Source organism: Colias croceus, chromosome 3 (assembly GCF_905220415.1).
Source record: "Colias croceus chromosome 3, ilColCroc2.1".
NCBI lineage: Eukaryota > Metazoa > Arthropoda > Insecta > Lepidoptera > Pieridae > Colias > Colias croceus.
In genome coordinates, this window is record NC_059539.1 from 10,848,500 (window position 1) to 10,875,728 (window position 27,229).

General features: G+C 33.2%; 1 protein-coding gene across 2 annotated transcripts in view; it reads right to left on the minus strand.

Moving 5' to 3' along the window:
* LOC123705903 overlaps positions 1-27,229 on the minus strand; it is a 35,252-nt gene that overhangs the window by 1,739 nt on the left and 6,284 nt on the right. Inside the window, exons 2-10 of one of the 2 annotated variants that reach the window (XM_045654992.1) lie at positions 10,261-10,341; positions 6,729-6,781; positions 5,571-6,039; positions 4,724-5,336; positions 4,001-4,417; positions 2,805-3,068; positions 2,293-2,504; positions 797-2,002; positions 157-268 (exon numbers count right to left, since the gene is read on the minus strand). In XM_045654992.1, the coding sequence (XP_045510948.1) occupies positions 157-268; positions 797-2,002; positions 2,293-2,504; positions 2,805-3,068; positions 4,001-4,417; positions 4,724-5,336; positions 5,571-6,039; positions 6,729-6,781; positions 10,261-10,265 (3,351 nt within the window). In that variant the 5' untranslated portion in view covers positions 10,266-10,341. Of the gene's footprint in view, positions 1-93; positions 269-796; positions 2,003-2,292; positions 2,505-2,804; positions 3,069-4,000; positions 4,418-4,723; positions 5,337-5,570; positions 6,040-6,728; positions 6,782-10,260; positions 10,342-27,229 lie in introns of both variants that reach the window. The other variant, XM_045654991.1, reaches the window with a different exon arrangement.

Here is a 27,229-nt window from a genome sequence, read left to right on the forward strand (position 1 = left end):
ATTGTCATGAGAGTTATTGTTCATGCTATTAAGTACTTGAGTTATAGTAAACTACATTATAGTTTTTTTTGTCATAAATATCAGTATACATACATCAGCGATCTCTTTCGGCAAGCGCCAAGAGTCAGCGTCCAATGAAAGTGCGTCCAACGGCACATCGAGACACGGTGTGAGCAGTCTGGGAGTGTCCGCTATAAACGCGGCCACTTCGGACGCTGTAGGTCGGGACTTGTATTCCGCCTGCCAGCACGATTTTATGAGACCCTCTCTGGAAAATTATTTAAATAATGTTTAATTACTGAACTTAATAACTCAGGACCCGGAACCACAGACACAATAGATAAATAAAAAAACGACGTGTGGCACTCGGGGACTGCCGCGGTAAAGCTATTGCATGCTATGCCTTCAAGCCACACCTCCGCCTGTTGGAGTGGGGAGCGTGAGGTTTTTCGTTACGGAATTTCTCGATTTGGTCCCTGCGCTCAAGGCCCGCGATAGAAGCTATGCAATAGCTTAAAAATCTAATCTTGGGGCTCAATGGGTTAATTGAGAATGCGAGAAAATTTGGTGTGTATTTCCATATTGAACTATAACTTTTATATAACGAGTTGCAGTAACTTCCTAATTAATTATTATCAAATCATTCCGCAAATTTTACCGCCTATTCAAAAGTATAGGCAAATATTAATTTTATGATCTGTTGCATACAGTCAAGTGTCAAGACCTATAAAAATAAATTAGGTTCCGTTATTGTATTGATATGTATAAATCGTACAAAATTAAAATAGCAACTTACAACTGTGGTTTCAATCCCGTCGGCAACGTGATCGTCTGTCCTCCCTTAACTTTGTTCAAAACTTCACTATTACTGAGCCCTTGATAAGGCAACGATCCAAACGTCACTATTTCATACAACAACACTCCAAACGACCACACATCAGACGCTGGTAAGAAAATCCCGAATGCCAAACTTTCTGGAGCCATCCACCGCACTGGCAACATGCCTTTCCTACTGAATCTATAATAATCGTTCTCAAAAACAAGTCTTGTCATGCCGAAATCTGCTAACTTTACCACCCGTCTTGCACTCACTAGGCAATTTCTAGCTGCTACGTCCCTATGTACATATCTCATTTGAGCTAGATACGATAATGCTCTAGCTACGTCCAAAGCCATTCCTGTTAAGCGTCTAGCTGAGACTTGTTCTTCTGGATCATCACTACTATCAGCGTTGGCTAAATGCCGTCTTGCTAGAAGATAATTCTTTAAATCTCCGTATAACATGAACTCCATGACTGTACAAACAGGTTCAGTCTTCGTTATAACAGCCAGGAGTCGTACTACGTTCTTATGATCGAAGCGTTTCATAGCTTCTGCTTCAGACAGAAAGTCAACCTTTTCTTCATTACTAGCACCGGCTTTAAGAGTTTTTACCGCTACAGCTGTCCAACCACGGTCTTCAGCCAATAAAGCATGACCTCCATAAACTGTTCCAAACGCTCCCATTCCAAGTTTTCGATTGATAACTACGCGTTCTCGTGGTATCTCCCAAGGGTCCAAACCAACAGTTTTTCCGATTGTCAATCGTCTTAATGTCAAAGCTTCTAGTTTTGCACGGTATTTCTTCTCTGCACGACGCTTGCAGTATATCACTAGTGCCGTTAGTAAAGTGACTGTAAATGCTAATAACAATGATGCTAAAAGAATAGATGCGGTTCGACATTCTATCCGAAATGTATCAGCTAATGACTGTAGGGCACATGTTTCATGGCCATCATCTGGTACATGACCATCTGTGGTATACCATTTCAAGGAACTTTCGAATTCCAGGTTGCTATTTGACCAGCGGGCGATTTTCCGTCGTTTTTGACCGTCCCATTGGTAAATTATTAGAGGAGACGTTCGGGCGTATACTGCGCCGTTGTCATCACTTAGTTTTGTCCATTCAAATTTGCCAGTCAGTCCAACATACTCTGTCGATGTTGCGTTTGCTAATAATGTTCTGTAAGCAGAAAAACATTCATCATGACAATATTATGACAATTAAAATCTTCTTCATCACAAAGTTAAAATTAATTAAATAAATAAATAAATGTAAGTAAAATCGTCATAATGTTAGTTAGCATACTCCTCCGAAACTGCTGGACCGATTCTCTCATGAAATTTTGTGTACCTATTGGGTAGACCTGAGAATCGGCCAACATCTATTTTTCATGATAAGAGTAAGGTAGAACAACGTTTGCCGGGACAGCTAGTTCATTATAAAAACCAATAAAAAAATACGGTTCTTACCTAATAAGATTTGGTTCATGCAAATCATTAAGCACAGTAGGTGTATCGGCTATCAGTTGTTTCAAAGTACTGGCCCAAAGACACAAAGTATCGTATAATAATACTGCATGTGGTCCGGGGTTCTTGCAATCCACTTTGAGCCAAGTACATGCTTCTCGCCACCGGGATTGCCATGCTTCGTTTTCTTCTGATAGAGTTTTGTTTGCGACTTCCTGAAATTTTGAAAGCATAAATGAGTACTTAAATGCTTAAATTGATTAACATAATGAAAAATATATCTTACTAGAAACGAGTTTTAATAAACAAAATATTTTCTATTATTTGTTAGTTTTAAATATTTATAGAAAACTATCAGGTTAGACACTATTAGTACCCAAAATTTAGGACCAAGTATACAATAGGTATTAAATATTAATTCAATAGATTTTACATAACTGAAATCCTAATAATAAAAGCCTTAAACGTACAATATGAATAAAACTTAACTACCACGGACATACAAAAATACTTACATCATCCAACCAGAGCAGCAACCAATCAGGAGCCACGGAAATATGCCCCAAGCTCATTTCCGCGATTTCCTCCGCGGAACAAGTATCTGATTCTGTGGGTATATCCCAAGTGGGGGGGAGAGTGGAGGGGAGGATCCAAACCGCTCCATTGCTAGGGGTTAGACCTGACTTGTGACCAGCGCAGAGCGCTTGCCGTACCGCTCTAGCGTCTTCTACGCAAATGTATATAATTCTTCCGTTTATACGAGCGGCGCGGTCTGCCCACTGTTGAATGATATTGTTTTAATAGCTAGAAACACGCTTTTAAGGGTGCTTTTCCACAAATAATGTGCGATGATGGATGATGGATGTGTAGCGGGGAATGTGTTTGTAAATACCCAAAAGTATTTTCTAACGTTTGATTTTACGCGAGTATTAAACATTTAGAAATTAAACTGTGCGAAATATCGGGAAAATAATAAAACGAATAAATCGCGTTTAAAAATCTTTGAAACAACCAACAGTATCGCTTTAAAGTTCAAACACCAAACGCTTCAAACTTTAAACTAAATGAAGCGATGATTGGTTCTTTACAAACACATTCCTCGCTACACATCCTCGGACATTATTCGTGGAAAAGCACCCTAACTATGATGAAATGGTGAATATAATAATATGTTTAAGAAAAATCTATCGAGATGAAATCGTGCCATATAAACTTAATTAAAAGTTGGTTAATGTGACCAACTGAGTATCATTGAAATTATAAATCAATAATTTTTTGAAAGTGTTGAAGACAATAATTTTTTCTATGGTTGTTATTTCAGTTTTTGTGGGTAACTTCTAACAAAATAGACCTATATTTAACAGCACTAACTGTAAATTTTACACCGTTTTACGATTACAGTTACTTGCAAAAAAATTGTTCTTGTATGGTCAAAGTATGTATTCAGAATACTAATAGACCATGGACCAAAACAAAAAAGCGTTTAAACTTTTTCACAATATTTCGGACTTAAGTCTTAAATGTGTTAGGTTAATATGGATTTTATGGTATTCACACTAAATTATAAAACAAATTGTATTTCTGTATGGGATAGTACTTATAAAATTACATAACGTATTTTATTTTATGCAATACTATAAGAAAGTCAGATAAATGTATTTATGTAAATATACAAACCCGGATAAATATCAATTAATCAAACTCAACTTACCTGTGCAAAAATAGCCGGATCATTGTCCAATCGATCGTCCGGCAGTTCCAAATGTACTACGAAGTCCACTCCCAAACTGGCCGTAGCAAGCGCCGAATGTGTCGAAGATTCACTCAGTGAAACTACTCGTCTCCATCCCAAAGACCCCATTAAAGCAGCAATCGCTTCAGCTGGAGTTCTAGCATCTCCAGCGGCTAGCAAAGCTATTGGAGCCGCTGGAGCAGCTGGAGGTGATTGAGCTGTATATGCTAAAGCTGGAAGACCATGTGCTGGACCCTGTCGTACCACATCAGCGAATGGCGCCCCACAAGCCGGACCTACAGCGGCGGTTAGAGTATCATACTCCCCCGTCCCTAACGCATCTATTAAGTATTTATATGCTTCCGCTGCGTTGCAACGGTCGTCGTACGTTTGAACCTAGAAAAATGAATTAGTTATGAGTTTTACTTATTAATTCAACGGTTATAAGAACGTTGAGTGTAAAACTTTTAATTGTACGCATGGCAGAACTTAGAAAAATGGAAATGCGTAACGTTACAACGTATAGTTACTTTGAAATGGATGGATGGAAATAGGATGGCATTTTTATGTTTCTGATAAAATTGTATTTAATTTTTTATTCGCATTATGTTTGTTTCTACCGTGTGAAGATTCAAGCTACAGTTAAAACAACAACAGTTATGCTAAAAATTATAAAAGAGATATCAATAAGAAATGTCTTACCTTAAAAAATGCAATTCCAGGGAACATATTTTCCAGATCTCTATCAGCTAATGCGGCAGCCGCAGCCAGCGCTGAGGAATCATAAACCTCGCGTATAGTTGCAACTGGCAAGAACACCACCACTCTTAATTGACGTGAATGTCCACGAGTAGGGTGAGCTGTCAAAAAGTCAAGCGCAGCGGCTTCAGTTCCCCAATGTCTCTTTTTATCCGCTAGTTCTTGCAACTCGAAGAGATTTATCCTGAATCGTGTCATGATTCGTAACGCAGCTGGGGTTCTTGCTAAAGCTGTTGTGTTAATCCATTTAACTAGACGTCGACTCTCGAACGAACACCAATCTGGATCAATACCATCACACGGCGGCGGTCCAAGCGGTTGGTATGGTTCTTTGAAATGCTCAGTCCAGTCGCAAATCAGTGTCCTGTTTCCGAAAATTGGTGCAATTCTATGTAAATTTATTCCTAATGGAACAACTATAGCGCGAAGGTCATTGTGTCTAACTTCTGATAGGAAGAGTCTCGCTTCACCTTCGTCACTGGTGAATAGTGTTGCACACGTATTATTGTCATTACACCAGCTTGATTCCATTGATGTTAAGGATTCGCTAGATTTGCTGAAATAAAAGATTTTTGCTTAAAGAGTTATCTATTGGTTTGTTAACCTTTTTTAAAATGGAATCGTAAGTAATTAATACAAGATTATTGTAAAGATTTCATTCAAATTAATTTTAAGGAATTATTGAGCTATGTACCTATAAAAAATACTAAAAAATACTACCTACTAAAATTACAAAGGTAATTTCATTTTTGTCATTTATGAAAAAAATAACAGGGCAAAAACAACTTACTACTTCGACGAAGTATTTTCTATCATTTGAGATCCAAGCACCTCGGCTATTTCACTTGGTGATATATAATATTTCTGCGCCACATCCTTATCCGCAAGGTCCAGCAGCGATCGTGCCGGTGGTGACGCAACACATACTCTTCGTGTTGGTGGAGTAACATCACCCAGATCATCGAAACCTGTACCACGTAGCAACCATGCTTCAGGAACACTAGCTGCCGGCACTGATAGCATAGCTACGTGCAGTCTAGCTTGTCCTAATTCTGCAAGAACAGCTTTTCGGCAAGAATAAGAGTCTGCTCGGGATGGTGATATGCATGCTATTGGAGGAGGAACTGCGTGAGCTTTGATGCCGGCTCTTCTTAAGGTCAACGCGGCTAGTTCGGCTAAAGCCGGGGCGGCGTCTGCCCCGTCTCCGGCTACACATGCTGTCACTGCTAGCGAGAACTCATCGTGTGTTGAATTTTTACCTGGAGAGAACATTTAGCTATAGATAACACACAACACAAAACATTGCAGATAAAATTAGAATGGTGGAAGTGGTTTAAGTTTAAGGAGCGAATACTTTTTCCTAAAATCATTAGAAATAGAAAAAATATAACCAAGATGAACATTTTTTTTGTAATACTTTTGCCTGTGAATGTTAATGCCATGACCCTTAAAATCCACCTGAATACATAAATTGTAATATCATAATAATTTAAAACCGTCTGCCGTTATCAAAAGATAACGAGACAATAATAATAATACACGCTGAAACAATGTATTTGAAACCATTAATTACTTGCAAATATTACTTTATTTACTATTGATAGTACCTATCTGCTATAACAGATTAGGATATTTTGATATACTCTATACTCTATAGTCATATTATCTCTGAATCCAAATATCATAAACTATTATGATGCGATATTTGTATTTAGATAGATTAAGAGTTTTTGTTTAATATAGTTCCTATATTAATAGTTCATTTGCGACGTGAAAGAAACAAACTGTCGCATTTAAATAATATTAGTGAGGATTTCGGAACATCCACTAAACCCATATTCAGATCTCATTGGTTGTTCTGTTATTTTGTTTGGTTTAATTTATTTGTTGTATTTATCTTACTCAGATAACTAAGAGATGTTTTATATAAAGTTATTAAATAAATTACCTGAAACAATTCCTAAAATGGCGAGCAGCAAAGTGCACGCCGCGCTTCCCCACCTGTAATCAATAATTTAATTATAAATGAGGCAAGATTTACCACAAAATAATTATTGCAACACTTGTCTGTCATTAGAAAAAAAAAATTATATTCCTGAGGCACGTTCACACACACCGAGCTGCTTCGCGCAGAAAAAGCTTCACAAAGCTGCTCGCTCTGTGTGGACTCGCCTTAAATATATATATTTTTTATATTAGTTGTGCCTGCCGGCATACATATTATGAATACTTATTATAATGCCACAAACTTAACTGACCCGGTGACAATGTCACTGATGTCGATTTTACTACGGGCAGCACGTAATTCCAGTTCTTTTCACCGGGTCAGATAAGTTTGTGGCAACTGGCACTGTATAAAAATATTTATTAACGATTCGTCTGATTCGGTTAACTTACAGTAGCGTTAATTTTTCCAATAGAAAATCAATTTTGTTTATCTACTATAGTGTTCTATAGGTACGTATGTATAATATCTATGACGTATGTACATACATTAAAAATAATGTATCTGAAGTATGTTTATCAATCCAGTTTCCATAGCACACGATTTAAAAAGTTTGTACTAGATGGCATTGTAGTATCATTGCATTATTCAATGATTGCAATTATGCATTCAATTTCCACATAGCATTGACATTTTTAACACGCTTTTATTAGCTTCACTTGTATGTTTGTATGTAACCGACTCATTTTGATTTTGATTCAGTTTAATCGGACAGATTTAATTCAAATTTAGGATATCAAGAATCGGTGAAAATACAATAAATTCATGAGTTCAAGTGTTTTTTTTTTAGTTTTTTTTTATTATTCTTGTTTGTGTAATAGCCTACATTGTTACCATTTTTGTGATAAACTTTATTGAAAATATACACACTAAGTTTTAGACTTGAAATGAAAAAAAAAATCTATTTTTAATAATTTGAGTAAATTTTACGTGACGTCAACCGCAAGGTCTTTCTTATACGTTGTTTTTATTTTAATCGAATGTATAAAATATTAGAATAACAATTAATAATCATAAAATCATTTCATCAACATTTGAAACATAACAAACATTATTTAAATCCTAATGAGGTTTTCCCACGACTCTAAACAGCAGTTCTTTTCCTTGACGCCGAAACAAGTTCATTGAATAACAACCAGCTCTAAAATAAACAACATATTTTAATTGTAAACACCGAATTACTCATACAAACAAACTAAACTAGTGTTTGTAAACTTAAATTTGTTTTTTCTTAAACAATAACATTCAATTAATTGCCAGTATCTAACGTTATTTTTTTGTTATCAAAACATAATCGTTTAAAAATAAAGTACAGATGGAGCATGACAACCGCCCGTCGCCCTTGTCAAAGAAAATACGAAATACATAAACTCGAAAAACATAACCCTCTTTTTTCCGTAGTCGGGGAAAAATTTGGGAAATTTTTCAATATCGGGCAACATTACACGCACACAGAAGCACCGTGTACGTACAGTGCAGCGGCGAAATGACAGCACACATAGCTTTATTGAAAACTAGCTTCCGCCCGCGACTCCGTCCGCGCGGATATCGGTCTTCGCGTGGATGGTTTATTTATCCATTTTGAGTACCTCTGACAATAACATCTTATAAATATCTATTGGACCCAATTCCCAAATACGGCTAGGCCTATAATAATACGCAACGTGTGTTCGCGGTTCTACGGAACAACGTCTATGGATAAAACTGAAAAATTAAGATTATTTTTTTTCTACGTATTTTTCCAGGATAAAAAGTATCCTATTTTACGCCCAGGATAATAAGGTATAATTATACCAAGTTTCATCGAAATCGAACCGCTAGTTTTCACGTGATGCCTTCACATACAGACAGACAGACAGACAGACAGACAGACAGACAGACAAAAATTTTTTTAATCACATATTTGGGTTTGGTATCGATCCAGTAACACCCCCTGCTATTTATTTTTTCAATATTTTCAATGTACAGAAATGCCTTCACATACAGACAGACAGACAGACAGACAAAAATTTTTTTAATCACATATTTGGGTTTGGTATCGATCCAGTAACACCCCCTGCTATTTATTTTTTCAATATTTTCAATGTACAGAATTGACCCTTCTACAGATTTATTATATGTATATGTCGTGGTCATATCGTAGATTTGATCATTTCATGATATGAGTGGCCATTTCACGAAATGGTCGCATATCGTGAAATGGCCAACATAGTTTGATCAGATCGTTAAATCGTCAACGTTTCACGATTTGGTCATCCACATTTGGCCAGATCGTATAAAATATAAAGAGTCCATAAAATATTAAAAAATTTCAGAATAACTATATTCTAAAAACTTGTTTAATGTCATTTAAGTTAGTGCCGCGGCAGCGGCCGGCGAATGCCAGAATCGAATCGTTTTTGCAATAGAAAACAATTAGGTTAGGTTAGGTTAGACTTTGATAAACAACGAAGCGAATCGCTTTTTAGAAAAGAACCAATTATAATAATATAGTAGTAGTTTCTTAAATAATTTTATTTAAGTCGCATTTTTTCTAAAATACATATAAGATATCCACATTTTTCATAGTACCTACTCGTACCTCTTCGTCGTAAATTCTTTGCTATGACTTTCTTCATAATATTGTTATTAAACGAATTATGAAGTTTTTAACTGCGAATAATTTAATTTTCGCCAGCGGCCGCCATCTTATCACATAAACACAGAGCTTGCAGCGCCTCTACCAACGATTAATGTAACTATTTTACGATATGATCAAATAATTTTGGTCATTTCATGAAAAAACCGTGCGTTAATTGGCCATATCGTGAAACGATTTCTTATCATTGATCTGCCCAAACCACATCATGATGTGGCCAAACTAAATTGGCCATTTCACGATATGCGACCATTTCGTGAAATGGCCACTCATATCATGAAATGATCAAATCTACGATATGACCACGACATATAGATGACGATAAATTATTCGGAAGTTCGGCAACGCTCCATCTGTCTTTTATTTTGTAATCTAAGCGTTTAAATAATAGATAAGTATTTTAGTTGACTTTAAACTAATATTGACATAGATAGTATTTTTTCAGTTATCTGTGCTACTAAGATTAAGTTTGTGGAACTGCAGATTGATGAAATGATTTAGAGAATTAGTCACATTTGAAAGCGATTCCTGTATAAATATTTTACTGGTCTCCGGGACCCGGCTGGTGTGGGTTGTGAACGGTGAAGCTAGTCAACACTTCTATACCAATAGAGAAAATGTTTATTGTTTATTTAGTATTTAATAGGCTCCATAAGCACGGAGCCGATTTTAATGATATTTTCAAGAATAGGAAGCTAGTACATTATATGAGGAAGTAACATAGTCTATATTTTACTTATAAAAATGACAGGCTTATTCCTATATAGCGATTTCTACCAGACATCCTATGTGTTATATTATTTTTAGTAATGTGAAATCAATAAAATGATAACAAACCTCATGTGAAGTAGAACAGCAGACGAGGTGAAGGAAGACGGCGCAGGGTCACCTGCAGCCGCTGAAACCAGGATGTGTTATCTGAAATAAAAGTACCGGTTTAATAAAAAAACAATGACATTTAATATATTCTATACCAACATAAGAAAAATGTTTACTAGACGGATCTAAACATAACTAACGATACATCTATAATAATATTATAAAGCTGAAGAGTTTGTTTGTTTGAACGCGCTAATCTCGGGAACTACTGGTCCGATTTGAAAAATTCTTTCGGTGATAGATAGCCCATTTATTTAGGCTATATATCATCACGCTACGACCAACAGGAGTGGAGCCACGGGGGTGAAACCGCGCGGAGCAGCTAGTACTAGATATTATTCTGTAACAGAACTAACCGTTTCGCGCGGAAAATGTTTCGCGTGGCTACGATCCTCCATATAATACGGACCCGGCTATAATTGTATAGCATGCATCGCTAAAATTCTATATATTAGATATGTACTTTCCTTACTAATATGATTTGGTTTTTAAAATGATGTATTTCGAATGTTAAAGAGTGCAAAGACGTGGGTAATAACCGATTATGTCTTAAAAGTCAAAACCAACAACAAAATAGCAAAAATAGGAAGTAGGACGCTTAGTAAAAAAAAACCGGTACAAATTTCATTGATTATAAGGATAACTAATTAATTATGAAATCAGTTTGGCAATAAAACTGCCGTAATGTGGCAATTCAAATGTTAAACGTTCATATGTATAATATCTTACCGAATATATTAATTTGCGATCCGACGTGATGTAAAGAGTTGATCTATATTTCATAATAAATTATTATTACGTATAGGTAACTAGGTTTCCGCCCGCGGCTTCGCCCGCGCAGTCAAAGAAAAACCCGCATAGTTCCCGTTCCCGTGGGATTTCCGGGATTGCGTCATTTTCCCGGGATAAAAAGTAGCCTATGTCCTTTCTCGGGTATCAAAATATCTCCATACCAAATTTCATGAAAATTGGTTCAGTAGTTTAGGCGTGATTGAGTAACAGACAGACAGACAGAGTTACTTTCGCATTTATAATATTAGTAAGGATAATAATTTATTATTATCAACCCTAGCCAATAGAAGATAATAGATAATAGTAAGCTCTTGCTATAGGAATTTCATAAATATTAGGTATGGCCTACTCGTTCTTTCATGATGAACGTAAATGCATTGTTATTTTCTTATTTAAATAAAAATAGTATGTCGAATTAATTTATAGAAGAAGTCGTGAGGTATTTTATATATAAAAAATCGTGAGACGAGATTGGAATCTGCGTCTCCTGTTTATAGTAAAATAACTACTAGAATTTCACGCACTATATAATTTATTTTATTTTTTACTACGGTATTTTATTTATTTTAAACTAGCTTTCCGCCCGCGGCTTCGCCCGCCTTTTCATAGGAAACCCGCATAGTTCCCATTCCCGTGGGATTTCCGGGATAAAACCTATCCTATGTCCTTTCTCGGGTATCAAAATATCGCTATACCAAATTTCATGCAAATTGGTTCAGTAGTTAAGGCGTGATTGAGTAACAGACAGACAGACAGACAGAGTTACTTTCGCATTTATAATATTAGTATGGATTTTAATTATCTTTATGCCAAATCAATATAGCGTAATACACTTTAAATAAACACTGAATTTGGTAGTAAATGCAGTTGTTCTTTGCTAAGGCAATCTCTGCTTTACTCATTGAGTTACTATCAATAATCAACTAAGTACTAAGTATAATACCTCTAACCTCAATGGCTTTACTGTATAGTTTATTCTCTAAACAAACACCCCGTAGATTTGATAAAGCTAACTTCCAATGTATTTTTTTGTCACGATTACAATATATTTTTTAAGAATCACCGACACACAATATTTTATAGATTTCCGACGTGCGGCTTACCACTTCCGTTATTTAATTGTTTTACAATTCTCATAAAAGAGGCACGTATGCGCAATAAATAAGTTTATATGCTTTATACATATACATATTTCATTCATACCATTATACGCTATTATAATTGAGTAAATACATAATAAAATGAATCAATTGAGTATTTGAATAAAAAATTTTTTTGTGCTAAATGGAAAGATTATAAGTATATTACTTAGTTTTATAACAAAACTATTTTTTTTATTTTTTTTTGCAATAATTCAAAAGTTATTTCAAAATAAAAATTAGTCTTTGAATCCAGTACCGAAAACACACCGACAACTCCCGAAGCGTCAACCGGACGCGTGTGACGTCATAATGTTAGTTTTCACACATTGCAGTTGATACAAAAACGTAATTTAAATTTCATCAATTTTTAATTGCTTATAATTAATTGAAAAACATTTTTTTGAGTTTTTTGCATTAAATATCAATATTAGTACCTAATAATAAAGTTTTAAAATACATGCAAAAAATCAATAATTTTTTTTTTGTTCAAATACTCAATTCTTATATTACCTCTATGTTCGAACGTGTTTATTACAATGCGTTTTAATATTGCATATGGGAATAGACTTACATGATCTATCATCTAACTATTAGTATTTCCTAACGTTAATTATCTAAAAAAAATGAAACACAATTCAATTTTAATACATTGAAACAAATTATACAACCAAAAATATACCTATAATATGTAGTTAAAATACGTAAATTTGGATCACACACGAATAAATAACTACGCATAATAATATTATCTAGATGTTTATGTTTTCGGTGTTATTTACATTTTTACGTATAACTAAATGTAAATATATCGAGGGAAATGCGCGATAAAAATATAGCGTTTGAATGTGGGTTGGGTCCTTGGTAAATAAGGACAGACGGATACATAAGTCGATATGTTTATTATAATTAATGTTTGTTTATTCGGGAGTGTAATGTTATAGGTATAATTTTAACATTTTCTGAGGGGCTGGTTTATTTATGATCCACAATATTTTGTTTGTAATAAAAGTTAGGCTACTTTTTTTAATCAACCTTTAAGGTATGAAATTAGCCCATTCAGCCCCCAGCGGCCCGATCGGTCCACGACACAATAGATTTTCTATTGTGTCTGTGATTCCGGGGGCTGAGTTATTAGTATACTTACATGAAGTTTTTGCTAATGGTTTTAATTTTTATTACTTTAAACAAATCACGCAACTTTGAAGTTAGAATAACCTTTAGAATTCAAAAAGCGAATTCACGATTCAAGTCACATATCGCCAATCATTTAAAAAGCAATAAGGCCGGATTTGAAATTTAAATAATATTAATTGATTATGTATGTGTGTATAATATTAATGTTAACGCTATGACTTCGTGAGGGGCGCCACGGGTGAATATAATAATAAAAAATAATAATAATAAACTCTTTATTAGCAGGTAGGCAATATTAAAATTAACAATTTATGTACTTACAATCTACTTAATCAGGCCGCCTTTACACCTGTAAGTTACTTTCGTAAAAATTATGTAACTGACTTACGGTTGCATTTACACTTAAAATCTAAGAGCAATTAACCTATAGAGTTCTTATATTAAGACAGAACAAAATACATATTTTCTAATCTACTTACTCTTAGTCAATAACAGCATAAGCCAGATTGAGATAGCGATAGAGTATCTGCACTGTGTTCAAACGTAGCGCGCCGGCAGTCAGTTTGTTTTCCAACCAGCTGGTGGGCTCAGTGCGTCAAGTGTTTTTAACGAAATATTTAGAAAATATAAAGTGTACAGTGTTTCTTTTTATTTGTCAGTGTGCTAAAATAACTATTGTATGTTTAGCAACCGGCTATCACTAGTCGAATGGGAGTTTTGGATAAAAACAATGTAAAAATATCTTTCCATCGGTAAGTGATTTTCAGCAAATTGATAAATATTTATGTTTTAAACCTATTTGAAGGTTTTATCAAGCGCTTTTTTGTAATTTTATGTTGTAACTGTAACATTTACCCACTTTATGGGGTTGTGGAATATAAAATAATGAAATAATTTTTAAAAAACGTCACAATAATATCACGTTTGGCATTTTGTTTACCACCGTAGTGTTGTAACACATCTAGCGTATATTATCGATTTATGACAAAAAATCTATTTCATATTAACGTTGATTTATTTATTTTGTTTCATAAATCAGATTTATATGTAGTTGTTGTTGCAAATAATAGATGTAAATTTTTTACCGCAGGAAAATAAAACATACCACGTGGTTGTTTTATTTGCACTATGTGTTTTAGTTTTCGTTTGTTGTTTATTAATTTCTCTTTCAGATTATTAATAAATTCATTTTGTTTTAGATTTCCAGAGCTAAATAAAAAATGGGTATAAAACGTGAGACATGATTTGATTGGACGCCGCCACAATTTGCAATATTGTGTTCACTGCATTTCGAGCCTACTTGTTATCAAGATGGATACTCTAGAAGAATTGTGCAATCTTACGCTTACGTTTTTTTTTTGTTCCTGTAGATAATAAATACATTTGATTAAAGAGAGTGAATTTTTATTTTGAAATTTTTTACACATAAGTTACCTACTTTAAATGTGTAACTATGTGAAAATTAAACGGTTGATTAAATGACAGTTCTCATAGATGAGAAACTACTATTGAAATACATACTTAATATACATGCGTTTTCAAAGAAAAACCCGCATAGTTCCCATTCCTGTTGGATTTACGGGATCAAAAGTAATTTTTCCAAATTTCATTTTAATCGGTTTAGTAGTATTCGCGTGAAAGAGTAACAAACATCCATCCTCACAAACTTTCGATTTATTAGTAGGATGTTAGGAAAATGTTTTCATTAAGACTGTCCTTTTATTAACTTGTTAAAATGCTGCATGATTCCTTCATGCTGACTGTGCCTTTCTCCTCACTCCTTTAACTTTATCATCATTTCCTTCTTTATTTTAAATTACATTTCAAGTTTTAAAATTTCTTTTATAATGTACTAACTTTCCGCCCGCGTTTTTAAAGAAAATCCTGCACAGTTCCCGTTCACGTGGGATTTCCGGGATAAAACCTAACCTATGTGTGTATGTACAAAATTTCATTGTAATCGGTTCCGCAGTGAAAGAGTAACATCCCTTCTCACATAATTTCGCATTTATTATATACGTAGGATTAAACAAATAATGTATTCAACTGAAATTAATTATAAGTTTTGTTTTTTTATTATTTATTATTTCACGAAACCGTAAATGCAAAATACATTCACGATTTTATCGATTGAAGCACATCCCATCACTATCACCTTCTATCTATCTAAATACGTACCTATAGTAAAAATGGTGCCATGACTATGTTGAAACGTAGCTTGTTGTCTATAGCTGTCTCATTCTTTCATACGACGTTTTCTTTAGATAGAGAGAAACAAATATATGTAAATTGTATACGCTCGATACAAGTACTCTATAGGTTAATTGCTCTTAGCTTAAAATAAACTTACAGTAAATAATGCTTACGTAATTTTTGTGAGTTTAAACTTACATAAATTATTACACGCCCATTTACATTAAATCAGTAGGGCAAGTCGTAAGAAAGGGCATTAAAATACCGCCAATTTGACACATAAACTTCGTTAGTACCGCTGCGCTGCCGCTCTTCTTTTTCTTTAATTTTGTCACTTCTTGGCTAAATTGTCCTTTCAAATTATGCAACTTTCTAATGATTTCATCTGGAGTGATATTAAACATTTCGCTAAGTTCAACATGTAGTGAATTTGTTTTTACGCGGTTTTTGTATTCTTTATTTTTGTTGTCCCACAGTATGGGACGTGCTTCAAAAGCGGTAATTAAAGCTTCTACCTCGTTTGGTGACCAGATTTTATTTTGTTTTTGTTTAGAGGACATTGTTTTGGTGAGTTCTCAACTTATCAAAATAATTCAATAAGCTGCGAGTCGCTTCCGTAAGCAAACTCGAACACGTTTAGACTTGTAATTTTTAAATTTACGAAAGTTGTAAAAAATTACAGTAAGTTACTTACAACGAGTGTTTACACTTGAAAATTTATCGTAAGTAGCTTACGGAAGTGACTTACGTAAGTAAAACTTACAGGTGTAAAGGCGGCCTAACATAATATGAACAATAATTACAATAATATTATTGATGCTTATCTAAAATTGTTTGTTTATAAAACTAGCTTTCCACCCACGGCTTGTTACTTTTGTAGGATAGAACTTTTGAACAGATTTTAATAATTTTAGTTCAGTTGTTTAATCTCCGAATAAATTAGGATATTAAATAGGTACCTAATCAGGATTAGATTGGGAATTATGTAAACACATTTCTTTAAAAAAATAATCATTGGATAAGAGGTATGGGTCAGCAGAGTTAGGGTGAGCAACTAGTATGCATAAAAGCTGGTTAAAAGAGTAATTGTGTTATTAAAATTCCTGCATGCTGGACTCATATTATGGTTTTGTATTAATATTGTTATTTATAGGTACGTATACTTACTAATATCAGTTTGTTTGTTTGCTTGATGTGGTTATCTCAGGAACTACGGGTCCGATTTGAAAAGTTATTTGACTGTTATATAGTATTTTTATCGGTCAATTCTTGTTATTTTTATTGTTTTTTTTTCAGATCTAATATTATTTAATTTTAAAAACACTAATAAAATAGTGTAAATAATCGATATATTATTAAATAACTCAATACTATTTATTCATTCCTATTATTATAACGAACATACAAGAACACTATTGTTAAAACAGTTAGGTGAGTTAGGTACTGCTCAGTGCTGTCGCGTGTTTGATATAGTACGGGAGCTAGCAACGTTAAAAAAAAAGTCATTTTAGTATAGTTGGGTTTTTGATATACTGTTTCTCTTGATATTTCGGTTAGAGTCCGGGCTGTCTGGCTGGCCGCAGTGGTTGCGTTTAATAGTGCGCATCTTATCTGCACAGGAAAATATCCTTAATTTAAAGTCATTTTTTAACGCGTAATTTTTAATCGTTTGCCTTTAGATAGATCCATCAGACATAATTTTTTTATTGCAAGACGTTTTTTTCGTTGTAAAATAGGTGCCATACGCAATTTTTATTTCAAAATAACTAAAATGTCATCGAAATAAGTGAAATTACATCAACATGAGTCCGCTTAAAAGGTAAGTAATAACTTTATTATTTATATTATATTATCCTTTTTTAATACTTATATTGAATAATTAGTAAACTAATATTTTTAATAGATGGTTTCATATTTATTACACTTTTGGGTATAAATATGAATTTGATGATATTTGTATTTTCTAGTGCTTGATTTTACGCGAGTATTATACATTTTGAAATTAAAGACTTGGGAAAATAATACAATGAATAAATCGCGTTTAAAATCCGTTAAAAAGTCTTTAATTTCTTGATGAAATTTGGTTTTTATCAAGTTTACATTAACGTCCTATTTGAGGTTCGTTGGGAAAAAGGAGGCGATATGGTAGATTGTTGCAATAAAACTGTAAATAGTAAATGAATATTATATATAGTATAAGTAACACAGTGATTACTTATCCTTCACTGGGACTCATGTTGATGGAATTTCACTTATTTCGATGATATTTTAATTATTTTGAAATAAAAATTGCGTCTGGCACCTATTTAACAACGAAAAAAACGTCTTGCAATAAAAAATGTATGTCTAATGGATCTATCTAAAGGCAAACGATTAAAAATTACGCGTTAAAAAATGACTTTAAATTAAGGATATTTTCCTGTGCAGATAAGATGCGCACTATTAAACGCAACCACTGCGGCCAGCCAGACAGCCCGGACTCTAACCGAAATAGCAAGAGGAACAGTATATCAAAGAACCAACTATACTAAAATGCTCACTTGTCAACGTTGCTACCTCCTAGAATAATAGAGATGTCATCATAATTTCTTATTATTATGAGGTATAAAACTTACAAATGATAATTTGCATTCCATTGTTAATTAGCTGAACATGTATTAAACAAAGACGCCATAATATTATAACAATACATAATTTTGCAAGTAAACGTTACTTCACATCTAGATTAAAAGAATATTGCATTGAGAAAACAATGTACTATATGATTGATTATTGCAGTGTCTAGATACTTTGTGTTATCCTAGGTCATGAGCAAAAAAAATATTCTTCAAGGTCACTTTTTACATAATCATTCAAATACTTTATACTTTATAGTCTCATATCCTTGCATATTTTCCAAATATTTTCCAATATCCAGTAGGTACCTACGTAATACGAGTGTATATTTCACAAAATTAACCGATTTTATTTTTCAAACGATACTATTTTATTTTATATTTTGTGGAAAAAATTAGTTTCCTATGTCGTTCCAGTTTCAACGTAAAATCTAGCTTAAGGCCTGAATCGGGTAGAATTCCCTTTTAATACCGAAAATTAACACTAGTTATAACCATTTTTCTTCTTAAATTCATAATGTACATATCTAAAAAAAAATGCATATTAAAGTTTCGAACATGATAAAGGGCATGGTTGTTTTAATTTGTTTATTTTACAATCAGGTTTTTTGGAAAAAAATCATGAACTGAGGTCGATTTTTGGACTTTAAACCAAAACGCTAATTCAATATAACGTCAATTATTGTAGTGATTTTACAGTGTGTTTACGAAATTGAAACACAGGGCATGGTTGTTTTAAATTTTGATTCCATATCCAAATATATTTTTAATAATTAGGGTTCCGTACCTCAAAAGGAAAAAACGGAACCCTTATAGGATCACTTTGTTGTCCGTCTGTCCATCCGTCCGTCTGTCAAGACCCTTTTTCTCAGGAACGCGTGGAGGTATGAAGCTGAAATTTATATTAATTACTCAAGTCTACTGTCCCTTGAAGCTGTGAAAAAATCAAACTTCTAAGCCAACGCAATCAAAAGATACAGCCGTTTATGCTGCAAATTTTCGACACTTGCAAGGGAATCAAAACCTACAGGGTGCTTCCCGTGAACTCAGAATCTTGAAATTTGGTACAAAGCAACGTCTTATAGCATAGTATCACGTTAACTGCCATGTGGACAACGCTGCCCGCCATCAAAATTTCCTCTCAGGCCATCCAAAAATTACAGTTCTGATAAAAGGAGAATGCCCATGAAAGTATGGACCACAGTATAGTGTTGCGTCAATGCCAGAGTGGTTTTGAAGGGTTCTTCGATATTCAACAGATTTTTACCAATTGATTTTTTTGTGATAAAAACAGGGATTTTCAAGATATTGAGAAAAATGTGAATTAACCTCAAAACTTAAATAAACCCCATTTAGTTAGGTTTATGTGTGATTTAGGTAGTATTTTATCGTCTGAAGGTTATTTTTCGTTCAACATATTTAATCTATGCGTAGAGCTTATGATTTCAGACAAAGTCTATCTGTTCATCGGCTAGCGTAGGTAGGCACTAGAAATCTTCCGGGACGGATTTCAAGAAAACCTAAATATATATTTAAAAAATGCCAATAGAGTTTTCATTCGGTTTACATATTGTTGTTATTGTTTGAATCATTTTTTCACATATTCGAAGAAAGAAACAAATAAGAAATAACTGGTTACCTACCAAGCTATGTCATAATAATATTTTTTTATATAATTATATATATTTAATATTTATATTATTTTACTTCACTATCTATGTTAAAACAACCTACAGTGTATAAACAATACCTTACAGAGTGATTTTATGTTAATTGATTTTTTTGTAATTCAATGAAAACAATAATCGATATTAATACATTTAGCTATTTACCATTTACCATAGTAAATGTCATAATAGTTGCTTGGTTACCGTGGTAACCGGTAATGGATACTAAATCTATGGTAACGGATCTAAACAATTACATGTCTTATTAGATTTTAAAAAACATTCCCTGATCAAAATATAATATTTTCCGATAGTAAGAAGGCCTCTAAATTGCCGAGATTTTTTTTAATAGTATTGTTGTCTTGATGCATGAGAAAAACCTGTACCAAAAATGTAAACGGTAATGGACACTAAATCTATAATAACGGATCTAAACAATTACATGTCTTATTAGATTTTACAAAACATTCCCTGTTCAAAATATATTTTCCGATGGTAAGAAGTCCTCTAAATTGCCGAGATTTTTTTAATAGTATTGTTGTCTTGATGCATGAGAAAAACCAGTACCAAAAATGGGCATTCTCCTTTTGCCAATTTTTTTTATTTTATTAATACGTTCATTTTATGTCTTAAAATATGTGAAAATTATTAAAAATTGATTTTGAATAGTATTTAAGCAGTTATACGATGTCGGTCAGTATTGTCCGACATGGCCCCTAGCGACGTAAAAGCGAGTTTTCCGTTGCAAGGGGCCGCGCGGGTCGAGGTGTCGGTCACCCCCGTCGCGCGGCCGGACTTGATTAGTCGAATGCAAGCGTTTAGCTGTTTACGACATACGCTAATTTTATAAGTTTTGAGTATTGTTTATTCTTTTAAAACGTCTATTAATTTATTATACTTATTTCATCATGGATGATTCCGATATTAATCAAGAAATGATGACCCAGATCGAAAGAATAGAATTTGATCTTCTCGAAAAAACTTTTAACTTTAGTTCTGACGAAGAAGAAAATATTCAACCTCCCCGATCTGGATACAGGCGCCTGCAGATTCTATCTTTTAGTGATAAAATTACTACTAAGTATTTAATGTCACAATAATTATATAAAAAAAAAAAACTTTAAATTTCATTCATCCCCAAGAATAAAATAACATAATTATGTCAAAACACTATATTTTATAAATTATAAAAAATGTGTGCGTGTACTTGTGTACACACGTAAGAAGTGAAACTTCTTTATGACCTTATTTTTCAAAAAATAATTTACTATATGCAACTTTACAGAAATACGTCGAATCACGCGTGGTAGGGATAAGAAAAAGATGGCGCGTAACAGAAAAATGTCACGCGTAACGAAAAAATGTTACACTAAATTTTTTTCCAACCCCGATAAAGAAGTTTCACTTCAATCACACCCCGGAAACTCCATACAAAATTATCGTTTTGACAGTCGCACTGTAGAGACTGCAAATGTGTGTGTTAACGCTTTATGGTTGGCACATTTTTGACTAGCGTAAAAAAAATTCGCGTTTTTCTGATGAAATACATCCGTAAACAGCACAATATCTAACCATTTTCTACGAAAAACGATAATCACTAATCCAAAATAATAAAATTACTGTAAGTCAATTTGATTAATGTTGTCAATCTTCGTTGCGTATCGTCCTTGCAGAAAAATGCGGACCATTATTTTATAGCATGGTCGTGCGGGGTGAGGTAAGTGTTTAATTTTGGCGGGAGGTGGAGAATGTCCGTTCTGTAGCGTTTAGCTACTACCTTGGCTACTACTTATTATGTATTCTGTGCTTCAATAATATTTTTTTTAAGTCAGAACACTGCCTGCTAAGCAAACTATAATAATTTTTCGCAGAAAAATAATTTTGCTCCTTTTTTATGTTATTTTTTCTAAGTCCTTTACATTTTCCGAAAACCAACATGATATTCCGTATCTACGGAGCCACGCGGGTCAATACATATGACTATATTGTTGATAGCCCTGTCCTACGGCCTGTACGAGTTGATTGAATACACTTCTAAAACGCGGTCAGCGTTGACCGACGTGGCCCGAACGGAAAGTCAAGTTGTCGGGCAGTATTGACCGACATGGCCTGAACGGAATGATGTCCTTTTTTGCTTGGCTGTTATTGTGATAAAGGAAAAATTACGAAAACCATAAATTTTTAGTTACATCACATAATATATTTTTTTTTTTAATAATTTTAAACTTACTACCCATTTCCTCATAAACGCGTAGAGGTATTAAATTGAAATTCATACCAAATTATGGTATTAAATACGTAAGTAGTAAATAGGTATTAAATACGGAACCCTCGGTGCGCGAGTCCGACTCGCACTTGGCCGGTTTTTTTTTATACGTATCTACTTTTACTACGGTAGATTCGCGCAAGGTCGCTAGCCCCGATTAAGGCCCCAACTATTGAATTATATTCTAAGTAACTAGTTCGGTTTTCTAGTTCGGATTCGGGTTTCTAGTTCTAACTTATTATAACAATAATTCTAACTAACTTCACATAACCGAACGATGCGTATCCCTAGCGATAATAAGGTGTTATTAGTATAAAGTTCTCTTTTTCTTATGAAATTACATGAGTTTTCCAGTAAATTGTTTACCTACCGTACCGTGGATATTTTTTGCTTTCTTACACTGTAGTGCAATAATTAAAATAAGTATACCTTCAATTAAGAAACAAATTCACTGACATTTGAAATTACTCATATGGGAAAAGGCTAGACTTTGAAAATACCGAATGGGTTTTTTTTGCAATTAAATATTAGAATTTTTTTATTGACTTACTGAATTGGGGAAATTGCACCATTTATTTCACCCGGAAGTATCTACTACATAAGCCTTCACGGCTTATGTAGCTTCAAGTAGGTACCTAGTACCTACCTTGTCAATTGAACTATATTACAATGTATTAAGATAATCCTATATTTTATTTTTAATCCTATAATTTAATCTTATCTACACTAATATTATAAAGAGGAAAAATTTGTTTGTTTGTTTGTTTGATTGTAATGAATAGGCTCATAAACTACTGGACCGATTTTGATGAAATTTGGCACAGACAATCTTTAGACCCTGAGAAAGAACATAGGCTACCTTTGATTGCGAAATATGTACCACGGGCGAAGCCGGGGTGGACCGCTAGTTTTAAATAAATAGGTAGTTTAACAGGTATATATAATTATTATAGTGTAAAAACTTATCAAAATAATAAAAAAAATCGAAATACTTCGAAATACTTTAAATTTTTTTTTACAACAATATTGTTTTCCTAAGAATTTCTTGGACCTTGAATATGAATAATAATGAACCTTATAATATTACGCATGGCGTGGCAGATGCAGTCACGGGCACGAACTAGTCACAAATGAGCAGAGCAGATGTACCAACATAAATACCAAGTTATTTATCATAGTTATTTATTATCACCTGTTATTTAACCAATTTTTGTTTACTCACTAATCGTTTACAATGTGGCGGTTAAAATATATAAACATTCTGATATGCACCTGAGTTAATATATTTTTATTGAGTTGTTTATGTGAAGTGAAGTAAATTATTTGCCTTGCAATAACTGTGTCGTGTCAATAAATTATTTAATGTTTTTCAGCTTTAACCTGATTTTTGATTAAGAATTGTATTGGCTTTATTGACCTATTATATAATAATTAAATTAATTATAATAGTTACTTAATTAGTATCCTACTACGAGTAGATGGTTTAGTAGCTCAGAGTAAAAAAAATTGAAAAGCAAGCTACTAAATAATAAAGAAAGTATAACGTCATTAAATTTAAACATTTTCATGCATAATGTTCGTCTTCGGTTTAGAAAAATGTCACAAGAGAGTTATAATTCCAATACTTTATTACATTTTTTTTTCAAGGAAAACCCACTTAAATAACAAAACAATAATTATTAAAAACCCAACGTTTCGATGTATGAATCAGCTCGTTTTCAATAACAATAGTGGCGTCTTGAGTTGTCCTTGCCTGACAGGTGGATATAAACAGATTTATTTATTCGGAAAAAGGCGGACGTAATATATTTTATTGAACAATAGGTTACGTCGAACGCTAAAAATATATACTTATAATGGCATTTTGCAAGCACAGACTGTTTTGCAAAAACAATCAGAAATACGTAAAAGTTAATGATTTCATGAGTTCTATCCTATCCTATATAGTTAGTTAGTTACTACTAATTCCTACTAATATTATTGATTACAAATACTACTGAACCGATTACAATGAAATTTAGCACACATATAGAGGGTAAGTTGCATTAACACATAGGATAGGCTTTATCCCGGAAATCCCACGGGAACGGGACATATGTTTTTCTTTGAAAACACGGGTGAAGCCGCGGACGGAAAGCTAAATATATTTATCAAATTTAATATTTCATAAACATATAAAAGTATTTTTCTCACAAATGGTTTAGATGAGTCATTTGTTTTGGTTGAGATTTTAAATTTGGTAACTTTTGCGTCATTCATAGCTACTAATCCAATGAATTTAATGACAATAACAATAATTTTAAGAGTTTATATTATTTAGTTGTCAATTTTGTCTAAACTTCCTATCAGGACACGACTAACGTTCTCATTGATATCGATATTGATCAATTTAAATATTCTTTATTTACGACTAGCTTCTGCCCACGACTTTGTACGTGCATCCCCGTTTTTCCCCGTTCCCACAAGAATTTCGAGAAATCCTTTCTTAGGGGACGCCTACGTTATGACATCTACCAGCATGCCAAATTTCAGCCCGATACGTCCCGTGGTTTGGGCTGTGCGTTGATAGATCACTATATCAGTCACCTTTGAGTTTTATATATATGTATATAGATTTTCTGGTAGGTAATATATAACTCTAAGTTAGTATAATTAGTTTTAGGGTTAAAATCAGCAATACACCTAGCTGGGGCTCTATAGTCTATGACACAGACTAAATACATAAAATGACGCCATAGAGCAGAAGTGACGAATCCCTGTTTCACTGCGTAGAAATAAATCTAAAGCGCAATCATATCTAATAGTACACCCCCGAATCGCTCCGAGTGCAAATACTATGTATTTTAATACGCAATATAAATACTATTAGATTCGATTCAATACCAGAATTATAAATACAAAACTGTGTCTCTATATTAATTAAGATATCTATGAATGGTTTGAATTAAAAACGAAATTCCAAGAAATATGGGGACCAGTTTTATCGCATTATACCTATATTATGTAAAGCTGCAGGCTAAAGCTAGTTTATGATAAATCAGTGACCCATCGAATCTGATGCATTAATCCCGTTCATGACGGAAGGAATCAACACGATAATATTACTGACGATAGTTGTTTTGACGTGTTGTTTACGAAGATTCGTATCACATGTTTATCCCGACTTATAAGCAATGTTACAAACAACTACAGCTGTGACGTAGTAATACTACAAATATATAGGTGCACATGTTCTTACATATCGATGAGATAATAACAGCACTAAATATGATCGACTTTAAACATTACGGTCACAATAATGTCAATGACATGTTAATGAAATGCCCTTACAATTAACGCGTGCTATCTTTAAAATGTTATTTTTGTTTGTACGAAAGAATCTTGTTTTTAAAGATTTTAACATTGGGGTTTCTACCTACGCTATTTTTATATAAGTTTCTCATGCGCCAAATTAATCGTATTCTAGGAATGTGAGAACAAATGAATAATTTAAATTGAGATGAGAGTATTATTGCGAATTAAACTAGCTAAATTACGTTTTATTTTTATCTAATTATTATTTAATTACTTTTTTATACTGTGGTGTTTTTATCGTATTTTATCTAATCAAATATATTGTGTAAGTTTGTACATAGTAGCTGATTACAATGTTTGATGAACGATATGACTTTACGATATTTTTTCATTCATAAAGAACGATTTACGTATTAACTATACGTTATCATCGAAACATGGTCAAATGCTCGAAATGAATTAAAAGAGGACATATATTATTAATCCAAATACCTAAAAGAAAACCAAACGCATTATAATTCAATAAAATGTAGTATTATTTTGTTTACAAACAAATTTTGAGAATATTATAGAGTTTTCTTGTATGTTATTATCATAAAATATTCAAATGTCACTTGTTTAGTTGTTTATAGAGCGCCAAATATCGACCACACCCACGATCTTTATTTTCGTTTTTATTGCGTTAATGTTTTGAATTCAGATTTTAGTAATAAAAATTCCATTGCATTTTTCATTCTACAAATAAATTATAGAGTAGAGCTGGACGTGTGCAGCATCACTTATCATTCATCCATACTAATATTATAAATGCGAAAGTAACTCTGTCTCTCTGTCTGTCTGTTACTCAATCACGCCTAAACTACTGAACCAATTTACATGAAATTTGGTATGGAGATATTTTGATACCCGAGAAAGGACATAGGCTACTTTTTATCCCGGGAAAATGACGCAATCCCGGAAATCCCACGGGAACGGGAACTATGCGGGTTTTTCTCTGACAACGCGGGCGAAGCCGCGGGCGGAAAGCTAGTTTATGATAATGTTATACTAGTTGCTCAACCTGACTCCACCCGTTGAGACTTTTTCTTAGCATTTCTTTTTTTTAATTTTGAAGGGTCATTATTATAAAACAAGCGAAGACAAATACAACAAAGCAAACACCATTAAAAAACGTTCAGTGGTGCTTTAGTTACAATTTACAATCAAGAAATGAAAAAAAGCTTTGTCTGGTGTTGTGGATTCGCCTGGTTGGATATGGTAAAAAACAAAAATAAAATTTAGCCCGACCATATACTACCTACGTAAGTGTTACAATATATTTTCTTCCAAAAGTGAAAAGAATTTTTAAAATTGGGCAAATGGAACCAATAAAAAAAAATACAATACTAATATAATAAATTCGAACTATTTTCGTAATAGAAAGATCTAATATTTCCTATTGATATGATTTAGTTACAGATAATATACATAATGTTATTTATAAACATGTAAAGTTCTTATAAATAAGCAGAGAAATTTATCACATAATCCCCACTTAATTATTTGATTAGATTGTGAAGGCAATTTAATAAATTATGTTTGATTAGCGCTTGCAAAACTTGATAACCTTATGATGATACTGACTTTTAAATTATGTTTGTTACTAATAATATTAATATAATCTATACTAATATTATATAGCTGAAGAGATTGTTTGTTTGAACGCGCTAATCTCAGGAACTACTGGTCCGATTTGAAAAATTCTTTCGGTGTTAGATAGCCCATTTATCGAGGAAAGCTGGCTACTATATAGCCATATCATCACGCTAAAACCAACAGGAGCGG